The 12964-nt window shown below is 45.1% G+C and overlaps 1 protein-coding gene across 2 annotated transcripts in view; it reads left to right on the top strand.

The window, feature by feature from the left end:
* MORC3 (MORC family CW-type zinc finger 3) overlaps positions 1 to 12964 on the top strand; it is a 246006-nt gene that overhangs the window by 77436 nt on the left and 155606 nt on the right. For both annotated transcript variants that reach the window (XM_029603483.1, XM_029603485.1), the window contains one exon: positions 12324 to 12538. In XM_029603483.1, the coding sequence (XP_029459343.1) occupies positions 12324 to 12538 (215 nt within the window). The remainder of the gene's footprint in view (positions 1 to 12323; positions 12539 to 12964) is intronic.

Below are 12964 nucleotides of genomic sequence, written 5' to 3'. Positions count from 1 at the left end.
TTTCATGAGGTTAGCCTTGGGAGGTTGCATTGGCTGACCAATTTCTCAGCCATAACTGACGCCTGGCTGCTATTACGGAAACTACCCCTCTGGCTGAGGTGCAGACCAAATTGCAGCCTGCATCTGTCAAGAAGGTGGCTGCTGGTTTTATAACTGCCCTGGAAAATTCATCTGAGTCATCAGCCTATTGAGAGAGAAGTAAACATGAGCGAGCCACCACGGAATGAGAAAAAGCTATTTGCAAAGTCATTGCCACTGCTTCAAATGCCTGCTTAAGGATAGTTTTCAATCCTTTTATCGTGTACATCCTTCAAGGCTGCTCCTCCCTTCACGGGAATAGTTCTCCACATGGAGACTGCACATACACATGCATCCACCTTCGGAAAACTTAAACACTCTTTCACCACTGGATCCTAAGGGTACAGGCCTTCCAAAACCAGACCTCCTTTGAAATTAGCCTCTGATCTTGAGTGGGACGCCTCAGTCAATTACTGAATGGCCTCCATCACAAGGGAAATCAAGAGGCTTTATGCAGAGAAACCAAAATGGAATTCTTTGGCTCAGACATGGAATCTGCCCCAGATACTCCCAACATTTTTTTTTTATTTATGCGATTTTATAATACAAAACAAAGATAACTTTGCTTATACATCAGAAGAAAGTTACAAAAAGGAAAATTATTAATCCTAAATTGAGTACTTAGCAATAATTACTTTCATTCTTTTTCCCAGGAAACGTGGGTGGGGGGGAGACAAAAGCAAATGAGTTTGCAACAAGGAAACTTATTTCATACTCTCCTGTAAACCATATCTTTCGTTAATAGGCGAGCTTTGACTTGTTGGGACAGCTATTCTGGCATTTAAGAACTCTCTTAACTCCTCTGGATTATAAAACACATAGGTATTTCCAGAATACGTTATTACACACCTCACTGGATATCTCAATAGGAAATTGGCGCCCATCGCTAAAACCTCTGGGCGCATTATCACGAAATTTTATGGCATAACTGAGTTACTCTGGAAAGATCTTGAAAAATACGAATTAACCCACCCAAGTAAGGAATATTCATTGCTTTGAAGTAATATCTCATTATTATCGCTCTATCATGTTCCGAAAATAGTGAGACAGACAAGACCGATCTTTCTACTACTTCAAAGCCAGTTTTCCAGATATTCTGTTAAGTTCTCAAATCCTCCTATATCCCTTATGGGAGATGTCTGTATCTGGCTTTGTCTTTGTCTCAGGTATACAATCTTTTTCAATGCTGGTATTTGATCTTCCGGAATCTTCAGGATCTCTTTTAAATACCTTCTGAATGTTAAAGTAGGTATTTCACCAGTCACCTTTGGAAAATTCATTACTCTGATATTTAATTGTCTCAAATAATTTTCCACCGACTCCAGCCTGCGCATTGAAATTGCCTGTTCTTTTATACATTCAGCATTCAGTCCAGACAGTTTTAAATCATTTTCAACCTGAGTCATGGCTCGAGTTTGCTCTTCCTCTTTTAATTTGATATTCTCCAGCACTTCAAATTTCTGTGAGTTTTCTTCTGTTACCTGGGTATGTTCGTTAAATACCTTAGTCATCTTCATAATCAAGTCCCAGAGCGATTCCATGGTTATCACTGCCGGTCTGACTATCTCCAGGGAGCTCTTCAAACCTCGTAATACTTCACTCTCTTCGGCTTCCGCTGTTCTCTGCGGTATACTCTTGACTCTCCCCACTCCTCACCAGTGTCTCCGGAGATCTAGAGGTAGTCGAGGGCCTCTCCCGGTCCACAGCTGCGTCGTTCTGACCATCCACCAGAGTCGCTCTCGTGACCTCATTCATCGGCGACTCTGCCGTCCCGGCGCTGCCTGGAGGAACTGCTTTCAGCTGTTCTCGCGGCTCTGGCGGAGTCAACGATATCTCCCCAGGCGACGAAGGTACTCCTCCTCCCGACTCGCCAGCGGGGCTCAAGACTCCAATATTGGATATGGGTGTCACATACTGAGGTATTACCCACTGACCTGAGGGAAGTGAGGGCTTGGGTGGATATACCCTCACTTTCCCTTTTCTCTTGTGAGGCATATTACTTGCGGTAAGGTAACAATTTCAAAAGAAAACTTGAGAATTCTCAGGAGCGTCAGTGTATGCGACCATTCAGGGAGCCATCTTGAATCTCCCCCCTACTCCCAACATTTCAAAGTCTAGGAAATCAAGGCCAGGAGTTCATCTCAGAACCAATGTCAGGAAGTATTTCTTCACGGAGAGGGTGGTGGATGCCTGGAATGCCCTTCCGGAGGAAGTGGTGAAGACCAGAACTGTGAAGGACTTCAAAGGGGCGTAGGATAAACACTGGATCCATAAAGTCTAGAGGCCGTGAATGAAGAGTGGGTGGCTCGCGGGAATGACGGCTACTACCTGGAGATAATACCCTTATTCAATAAACATACACACTGTTAATGCGACTCCAACATTGCTCTAAGCTTCAAGAGCAAGAGGAAATGTGGAAAAAAGGATTTGCATTCACAAAAAAAGTGGGGAATAGCTTGCTTGTTACGGCGGTTACTACCCCAAACCAAATAAGCCTGATACTTCACTTTCAATGCATATCCAGCATAGCTCTCTGCTTCAACTTCAGGGGAGAAAGTCTGATACTTCACGCATTTCCAGCATAACTCTGCTTCAGTGGCAGGGGGAATGAAGAAAAGTGGATCTATATACAGAGAACAACAAGGACTGAATTACATAGTCTGGGTAAACAAATAAGCATGGGTGTAGCTTGCTTATTGCGGCGGTTACTACCCCAAACTTAATCACACACAACATAACCAACAACTAACCACCATCTGTTAAATAATTACACTGATGACTCCATTACAGATAACGTTTAACCCCCTATTATTTATAATGATGATATTCAATATTTAATTGCATAATGATATTCATTATTTAATCGCAAGCCTAGTCGGCGTCGATATTTGAAGTTGGCTATAAGCAACTCGGTATCGATGTCATAATCCAACTATAGCTTTTACCTTCACTGTTACACTGTTTTATTCCAACTATTACTTAATTCGGAATATGCGCCATAACTTGCCTCATGATGTTATACAAGTTGATATGTTATTTAAGTTGATCCATATCTTGTTTTTCCTTAACCTTGCAATTTACTATGGATATCAGTTGCTTCCATAATTGTAATATGTTTTTCCTGTAAACCGGAGTGAAGGCATCTAGCTAAACTTCGGTATATAAAAGCAAATAAATAAATCTCTTTGGAAGAACCGTAGCATTGTCCTATACAGTTCTAATCCTGGAGGAATTTCTCTATCTTCAAGTTAGTCAGGATCGGTGTCAATATCCATGCCATTCGGATCTCTATTCTGCTGCCGCTGTAGTAGTGCCCCGGCGCTTACCAGTAGGTCCAGACAAGGATTGCACCTGCAACTTTGCCCTGGGAGCTTTGGACGGGTCTGAGGACTGCAGCTGAAGAAAGGATTGCAATCCCTGGAAAAATTCTACCCATGAAAATGTAGAATTATCCAATGCAAGAAGTACCTGAGGTGTACTCACTGAGCTGCCTTTACCTGTAGAAGAACCAGTTAGGGGAGTTCCAAAATCAAGCTCCCCACCTGAAAAGTCTTTACCCAGACCTACATCTGGCTGGGAAGAGAGAGGCTTAGTGAAATCAGAGGAAGATAATTCTCCTTGAGCCTCCAAACAGTGCTGGCACAAGTCAGCAGGCACTCCTGGTTGAGATACCCAAATATGACAGGCAGTGCAAAGAGAAAAGCACGTAGGTTTCTTAGATATAGGTGTCATTAGGCCGGCAGCCTGCTGATCGGTGGCTGGAAGTGTGCGTCTAGCTTTTTTAAATGGTGTGTTTTTTTGTTTTTTTTTATAAGAACATAAGATATGCCATACTGGGTCAGACCAAAGGTCCATCAAGCTCAGTATCCTGTTTCCAACAGTGGCCAATCCAAGCCATAAGTACCTGACAAGTACCCAAACATTAGATAAATCACAAGCTGCTATTGCTTATTAATGACCGTAATAGCAGTTTATGGATTTTTCCTGTAGGAACTTATCCAAACCTTTTTTAAACCCAGTTACAAAAACTGCTGTAACCACATTAAATTATGCATTTATAACATATTTTACATGAAAAATGACATTCTGAGGTAAAATTAATATACAAGTTGTTGTGATAATTTCATGCACTGTTGTGATGCCAACAAGAAAACTTTGCATCTTGAAATTCATATGGCATCTTACCTATTGTGATATATTTTGGCATGGTCCTCCTGTATCAACACAGTACTATTTGCCAACACTCAAAGAATAACAACCCCACCTATGAAAAAGAATACTACAAATATTACACCAGAATCTAAAATACCAATACACCTCCTATCAGGAAAATAGAACAGGCCAAGCTACTACAGATCCCTACAGAGAAACCACATGCTAAAAGAATGCTTCATCTCAGTCTTTGCATGCAGAACACAAACCCTCACCAAATACAGAATAAAGCCACATAAACTATAAATAGAAATGTGCAGACAAAAACTGAACTGTAAAATGCATCACGCCAGACTTTATACAGTGTAACAATGGAAAACAAAAATTTCACCATTCCTCGTGAAACAAATCAGTAAAATAGATATATAAATCATTAATCATAATTATAAAATCATACAAATAAAATAATTTCAAAACAGCTGATGAATAGAATATCCAATAATTAAAGACTCATGCAAATTTTGAAAGCTTTACCAAACACCAATAAAATATTTCAAACAGACACATCACATACTACCCAATAATTAAAATGGTAGTCATCTCCTTGATCAGTCTCTCTCACACATACACACATCACCTCTCTGGCCAGTCTCTCTCAATCAAACAAAGCTCTCGCTCTCTTACACACAGGCTTTCAGTCACACACATGCTCTCTCTATTTCACTTACACACAAGCTCTCAATCACACACATGTTCTATCACTTACAAACAGTCTCAATCACACACATGTTCTATCTCACTTACAAACAGGCTCAATCACACACATGTCCTCTCTTACAGCCACAAGCCAACCAAAAACATTATCCTTCTCTCTCGCACACACACATTGACACACACAAGCACCCTCCCTGACTCACATTAATCCAATTTCTACTGCCTTAACCATTGAAAATAGATCATAGGATATCAAAACGTAGTCTATTCGTGATGGCGTCATATGTGCCCGGGACACATGGGTGTAGTCCTTAACCTCCGGATTAAGCACTCTCCCTATATCCAACACCCCTAGTTGTTTACAGAGAAAAAATATGCTTTTGCCCTTCCCCAACCGTGTGCCTGTTTTATTAGGTGATTTGTCTAATTGAGGATCACGGACACAGTTAAAATATTCTACCATAATTAACAAGCCTTGCATAATTTCCAGCAAAAGGTAAGAATACTTTAGAAAGGAGTGATTATAGGAATTTGACCCATGCACATTACATATAGTGAGAAGTTTCCCATTGATTTTCCCAGTCAGAATATAATATAATATGATCTCTAGGTCCTGTATTTTTATAACTTGAAAACATGTATTTTTATTTACTAAAATGCAACTCCTGCTTTTTTCCTGTAGATAGGTAAAAAGAAACCAGCCCTCACCCACTTCCATTTGAATTTAAGATTTTCTGCTGCAGACAAACTTCTCCTGAATACAGGCAATATCTGCAGATTACTCTTTAGTGCTTGGAGAATTTTCTTCTTCTCTTCTGGGGAGCCCAAGCCATCCACATTCCATGAAACAATTTTAATCTTATCCCCCATCGTTCTCATGATGTGACTTAATAAAAATAGGAGAGCTCTAGATCTACTTTGGGTGAAGGGCTCCCAGCTCTGGCCTCTTCTCTGGTATAGTTCCCACAGACAGTATTACTTCCAACACCAATCACATTCCATACCAATAATAAACCTCCTGCTTCTAGATTCCATAGGGTTCCCTTCCTCAACTATTTTTCCCCCTCTTTTTCCCTCCCTCATATCCTATCTCCCCTCTCCCTCTCCTCCCTCCTTTTTCCCATACATGTTCACCTCCCCCAACAGATTAGGGGACAGTCAACCTTTATGTGAGTGGGTGCCATATCCCCACTCCCATAGAGCCCTTCTCTTTCCCGGCAATCAAAATATTCATCATAAACATTTACTCCTGCATGTTTTATCAGTCAAAAATTAACCCATAAAATTTTCCCTTCCCATGACTTGCAAAAGCACATTCCATAAAGTTCCAACCCAATGCTTCACACTTCCAGGCAGATTACCATTCTCGACGTAAACAAAGGCTTGCATGTATAGCAAGACTCTCTTCATATGATTTTCATTGCTTGAGTGCCTTTTAAGATGACAAAAGTTTTCTAAACATTGCACACCACCTCTGGTTAGGAAATCCCAATCTGTTAGCTTCTGACTCCAACTAGTCTTTCTGGGAGCTGGCTTTGCTTCCTGGTTCTAAACCACTTGATCCACTATATGGAGTTAAGAGCGAGGAGTCTAACTTCCCAGATGAAAAACAGGAGTTTCCTCTCTACAAGCTCACTTATATCCATATCAATGATGTGATAATGGCCCCCAAGCAAGGCTGAAAGTCAACTTCTTGTTAGCTTACCCACAGCATGTGTCGCATAAGGAAGGTAAGCATCACCGATAAGGGGGACCGTATCATACCCAACTTATTTTTGATGACCAGTCAACAGTAGCCATAAAGAGCAGAAACAGTTTTATCTGTTGTTCCCCATACTTCTTTCCTCCTCTCTTTCATTTGTGCTTCATTTCCAGCTCATCGATGTGCTCGTGGAAACCAAAACAAAGCAACCAACTTTTTGGTTTCTAAGAAGCAATTCAAAACTGTTGGCTTTAGGCATCACAATCCTTCTAGCAGTGCTAAAAGTCACATTTTTCTCTTCAATCTTTGTAAAATGTTTTCTTTTTTTTATCTGTTTAATTTGTCCACAAGCTTCTGAGCCTTTTCAGCTGTAGCATAAATTATGGCTTTCCTAGCGTGTAGCAGATGGACTCAAAACAAGTGGGTATAGTGTGCTCGTGCTAGCAGTTGGAGACGGATCTGACGTCAGCACAGGTACATATACCCCTGCAGGAAGTGCAGCAATTCAGTAATTTCCTCTCCAAAGCAGTTTGGAGCTACCTCACGCTCGCTGAGCGTGTTTCCAAATTCTAAACGACTAAATTCATAGAAGAAACCTACCTGATGACGAGCCCTGCACTCCTGCGGTGATACCATTCGGTCCCTCCCCCAGTCGAGTTTCCCGAGCTGACTTCCATGGTCCCTCGGATGTAGGAGCCTCGGTCCGGTGGCCGACTCGCGGCAGGGACCTAGCCCCCGAGTGAGAAGGGCTCGGGCTCAGCATAGAGGCAGCCTCGGTCCCGGCGAGGACTTGGCCCTCGAGCGAGACGAGTTTGGGCGCTGCCTAGAGGCAGCGGGTGCACTTCCTCGAGCGCGGCGGTGAAGGTATTCACCCTCTCCCCCCGCAGCCGGAGACCGCCTGGGTCGCAGCCGGGAAGCGCCGAAGACAAGGTAAGGCGTACATCTTTACTGTGGTCTCCGAGGAAGTGAGGATTGCAGGGCCTGCCTACGGGGGCAGCCCGCCAAGGAGGTTGCCATTTTGCCTGCCTACTCGCCTTCGCCACCTAGATGCATGTTGCTGTACGCACGCTGAGATAGGCGCACGTGGATAGGTGCACGCTGCTAGGATAGACGGACGCCGATAGCACACGTTCATAGGCGCACGTTCATAGACGCCTGTTTGTAGATGCACGTTCATAGGCGCCCGTTCATAGATGCCTGTTGGTAGGCGCACGCTCATAAGACGCCTATTCATAGGCGCACGTCCGTAGGCGCCTGTTGGTAGGCGCACGTCCGTAGGCGCCTGTCGGGAGGCATAAGATGCCCGTTCATAGGCACATGCGGCTAAGCGCATGTTGATGAGCGCACATTCATAAGATAAGCGCATATTAGTAGGCGACACATATTACACAGCGCATACTCTGGTTGGGAGGAAATAACAGACGAAATGGAGCATAGGAGAGCCCATACGTCCGCAGAGCCGGCACCTCCAGAATCGGGCATAAGAGCTCTAAGCCTCTGCTCAGCATGCAACCTCAGAGCCACACAGAGCGAGGAAGCAGACTCACTATGTGCCCAATGTGAGGAGGCCATGGGAATTCCAGGCCAGGACCGGTCCCAGCCCAGTGGTTCCTCAGGGAACACTCCGGACTTAGCAGGCCGCGGTGAGCAGCCAGGGAACCAGAGAGACCTGGTGCCCCTAAGGCCAGATCCGGCTTCGCTTTCCTGGGTGGAATTATTCAAGGGGATCCATGCCTTTGTCCAGATGCAGTCTGCTCCCCGAATGGGTCTTTCCGTTCTGGATGATCCGGCCCCTGAACCCTCGAGACCTAGGCACTGCCACTCGCCACCCGGAAGCCCCACTTATGGGGATTCGGATTGCTCCGAGGAAGATGAGGAGCCCCTCGAGGAGGGAGAACTTCCCTCTGAGATAGAACCATATCGGACCATGAGACGCTTCTTTCGGAAAGAGGATCTTCCAGGACTGGTCTCACAATGCCTATCAGAACTGGCTATTCCGGGCCAGGACACCCCAGGGGACCCTAAAATGAACCCCCTGGACCCTGCTCACTACAGATGCCAGCCTGAACGGATGGGGGAGCACACTGCGAGGAACTCACCGCCCAAGGGCGGTGGAACAGTCGGGGTGGAACATCAACCGACTAGAGGCACGGGCAGTCAGGCTAGCTTGCCTGCGATTTGCCCACAGACTCCGAAACAGAGCGGTCAGAGTGATGTCGGACAACGCCACCACAGTGGCATACATCAACCGTCAAGGCAGAACCAGAAGCCGACAGGTATCTCTAGAAATAGCCCCCCTAATGACTTGGGCGGAAGCACATCTCCAGGACATCTCCGCCGTCCACATCGCCGGGAAGGACAACACCACGGCAGACTTCCTCAGCAGAGAAAGCCTAAATCCGGGGGAATGGCAGCTGTCGCCCACAGCCTTCCAGATGATTGTGGACCGGTGAGGGACGCCGGGCATGGACCTACTAGCGGACAGGTCCAACGCTCAAGTACCCAGGTATTTCAGCCACAGGCGGGATCCTCTATCCCAGGGGATCGATGCCCTGGTACAGCCATGGCCTCAGGGGATCCTGCTATATATGCCTTTCCTCCATGGCCCCTGCTGGGCGCCATTGTACACAAGATTCGGCGGCACAGAGGCCTAGTTCTTCTAGTGGCCCCGGACTGGCCAAGAAGACCCTGGTACGCAGACATGAGAAGACTACTGGCAGGGAATCCATTACCCCTGCCTCCACACAGGGACCTGCTGCGGCAAGGTCCCATCTTCCACGAGGATCCAGCTCAATTCTCTCTTACGGTCTGGCCATTGAGAGGGCTAGACTGAAGAAAAGAGGATACTCTGAGCCGGTAATAGATACACTCCTCCGAGCACGCAAGTTCTCCACATCACTAACATATATAAGGATCTGGAGAGTATTTGAAGCCTGGTGCAACACTCACAGCACCAATCCACATGCTGCAAAAATCCCTATCATTTTAGATTTCCTGCAAGATGGACTTCAGAAGGGTCTGTCCCTCGACTCCATCAAGGTTCAGGTGGCAGCACTGTCTTGCTACGGTCCCAGGAGGGACGGCAACACCATTGCCACACACCCAGATGTTTCACGTTTCCTGAAAGGAGTCAAACACATTTGCCCGCCACTGAAGTGGCCAGTGCCCCTGTGGAACCTCAACCTAGTGTTGGAATTTCTAGCGGGACCTGCCTTCAGGCCCCTTCGAGGCCTGTCTCTCTCCGGTTGTTAACCTTGAAGATGGTGTTCTTGCTGGCTGTGTGTTCAGCACGCCACATCTCAGAGCTACAAGCACTGTCCTGCCGTGATCCGTTTCTCAGAATCACTCCAGAGGCTATCCATCTTCTCACGGTTTCTTCCTTCTTACCCAAAGTAGTCTCACAATTTCACTTCAACCAAACCATATCCTTGCCAACCATGGAAGGTTTGAAGAAGTCTGAAGAAGGTCAAATACTACGCCATCTCGACATCGGTGCTGTCCAGATACCTGGAAATGTCAGAAGCAGTACGAAAAACGGACCATCTATTCGTCCTTCACTGCGGGAAGAAGCAAGGGGAAGCGGCCTCACGACCAACCATCGCCCGCTGGATCAAAGATGTTATCAAGGCGGCCTACGTAGAGGCAGGAAAACCACCGCCTCTACAGGTCAAGGCTCATTCTACCAGAGCGCAATTGGCCTCTTGGGCAGAAACTAGGATGCTGTCACCGGCAGAGATATATAAAGCGGCGACGTGATCCTCCCTCCATACCTCCTCCAGATTCTACCGTCTGGACGTCCAAGCCAGGGAGGACACAGCATTTGCGAGGGCAATCCTAAACAGACCTCGAGCAGCCTCCCGCCCAGTCCGGGAGTAGCTTTTGTACATCCCACTTGTTTTGAGTCCATCTGCTACACGCTAGGAAATGTAGAGATTACTTACCTGATAATCTCGTTTTCCTTAGTGTATGCAGATGGACTCAGCATCCCGCCCGGCTGCCAGTATACATGGGGATTCGCCAACTCACGGTAAGCCATGTTTTCTTATATAGGGCATCCACCCTGCCGGGTGTCGACGCCTTCCGGCTGAGAACACTGGTGGTCTCCAGCTACTATCAATTGGTCAGGGTAATCCTGTTCATTTAATCGATCGGTCAGTCACACATATATCCATAAAGCTTTTGCAAGGAAGATTACTGAATTGCTGCACTTCCTGCAGGGGTATATGTACCCGTGCTGACGTCAGATCCGTCTCCAACTGCTAGCACGAGCACACTATACCCACTTGTTTTGAGTCCATCTGCATACACTAAGGAAAACGAGATTATCAGGTAAGTAATCTCTACATTTCCCTTCATGGCAGACTTTCAATTTTGCGAGGAACTGGAACAAGAATTTTATTTCCTTCCAAAATAAACCGGAACACGCTGGCTAGAAGCCTCTTCGCAATGCAGATACTTTGCCTGAGTAATCTTGAAATATGCGCACTCAATAAGATTGATATTTCAACTCTGGGCATTTTCGATAGGTTTGTATCACTAATTGTTTATGTGCAAAATTTAGAATCTTTGCTATTACTATCCTGGGATATGTCATAGACTCCTTTTTCCCCCTAACCAATGCACTCACTCAATATTAAATGTGGGTTTTAGATCTGCTAACACCAGCACCTCAGGTAGCCATGACACCAAACGTTTCCCTAGATTTCTTTCTTCAGTAGATTCCGGCAGCCTTAAAAATCTCAAATTGGACCTCCAAGGCTTTTCCAGGTCATCTAGTCTGGCCTGCTCCACCAGGGTATTTTCCAGGGTCGCCATCTTAGCAGTGCTTGCAAGAGACTAGTCTTCTAATAATGATATGCGTCCTTCCGCTCGTTCCATTCGTGGACCATATTCGCAAGTGCTTCTTCCACTTCAGCGATCTGTTAGATATACCTGACAGTTTCTCATCCAAAGCCCCTAAAACCTACTGCCTTGATCTCTACTATCATCGGATCAGTTTGCAGACTCTCCCCGGCTTGATCTTGCAGCACCGCCATTTTGACTTCAACTCCATGGATTTTTTTCTCCCCTCCCCCCCTCCCCCCCCAACGGGCAACACTGATGACTTTCTGCATGTACTGCACAATCGACATTTGCCCTTTCAGATTGTATATTTACCACTTTGAGGGTCTTCTATAAAAAGCAGATTCTTGTTGATTGTGGGAGCATGGCACATGGAGTCTAGAAGGAAACATCTGCCTCATCTCACCCATCACATGACCCTCCCCTAGGAGAATTGTTTTTATATGCTCTTTATTTAATGAGGCAAAACACACTTTGGTTTCCTCACTCTAGAAATGCCTCAGAACTGATCAGTGCATGCATGCTTTTTTTTTTCTTCTGTTTTTCACTTGCTTTTCTATGAGTGCTCAAGATTACTTGCAAAAGTCAAATTTTGCTAAACATTATATTATTTCTAGGCAAAATATGCACGCTTCTAATGGAAAGAAATAAATAATTAAAATTCTTACCCTGGTTCAGTACTTTGAGCCCCAGGCACCGTGAAAGCTGCTTTGCAACTGGTTAGCAGCTCAGCCTTTGTATAATGTGCAGTCACATGATGCCATCTGACAGGTTTTTTGTAACTTTTTAGTGTGTGGTTTTGGTGATGTCATATCTTCAATGTTTTTGTTTACAGCTTTGGCTTTAGTGACAAAGTCACTGTAAATGGTCATGTTCCAGTGGGACTGTATGGAAATGGTTTTAAGTCTGGATCCATGCGCCTGGGAAAAGATGCAATTGTGTTCACGAAGAATGAAACTGGCATGTCTGTGGGGATGCTGTCTCAGACTTACCTAGATCGGATCAAGGCAGAACATGTGGTGGTTCCAATAATAGGCTTCAATAAACAACATATCCTTTTCAGTGTACATGTACTGTATCTAAATGTGTGCCAGAACTTTGCATTCTTTTTGTCTCTGTGTAGTTAACAATTTTTTTTTTCATTTTTACTCTACCCACTTCAGAGCTTTATGTAGCATTGTGCTTTTTTGTATGCTCGAAAACCAGTCAGGTTAGCCAAGTGCCCAGGGGCCATGAAGGTGGGCTAGTAGCCCCAGCATTAAAATTGGCTACTTAGGAGACTACAGGAAATAGGCCTAACCATCATTCTTAGATAATAGGACATTCACCTTGAAAATAAAAAATTGTACCTCAAAGTAAAATTGGACACTGGAGTGTCACAGGGCTCCGCCCTGTCAGCTACCCTTTTTAATATTTATTTGCTACCCTTGTGCCATCTTTTAACTGGTCTTAACTTAATTTATTTCGTTTATGCCG

The sequence above is a fragment of the Rhinatrema bivittatum genome, chromosome 5, assembly GCF_901001135.1.
Source record: "Rhinatrema bivittatum chromosome 5, aRhiBiv1.1, whole genome shotgun sequence".
In the NCBI taxonomy this organism is placed as follows: domain Eukaryota; kingdom Metazoa; phylum Chordata; class Amphibia; order Gymnophiona; family Rhinatrematidae; genus Rhinatrema; species Rhinatrema bivittatum.
This window is presented reverse-complemented; position numbering and strand designations above follow the sequence as displayed.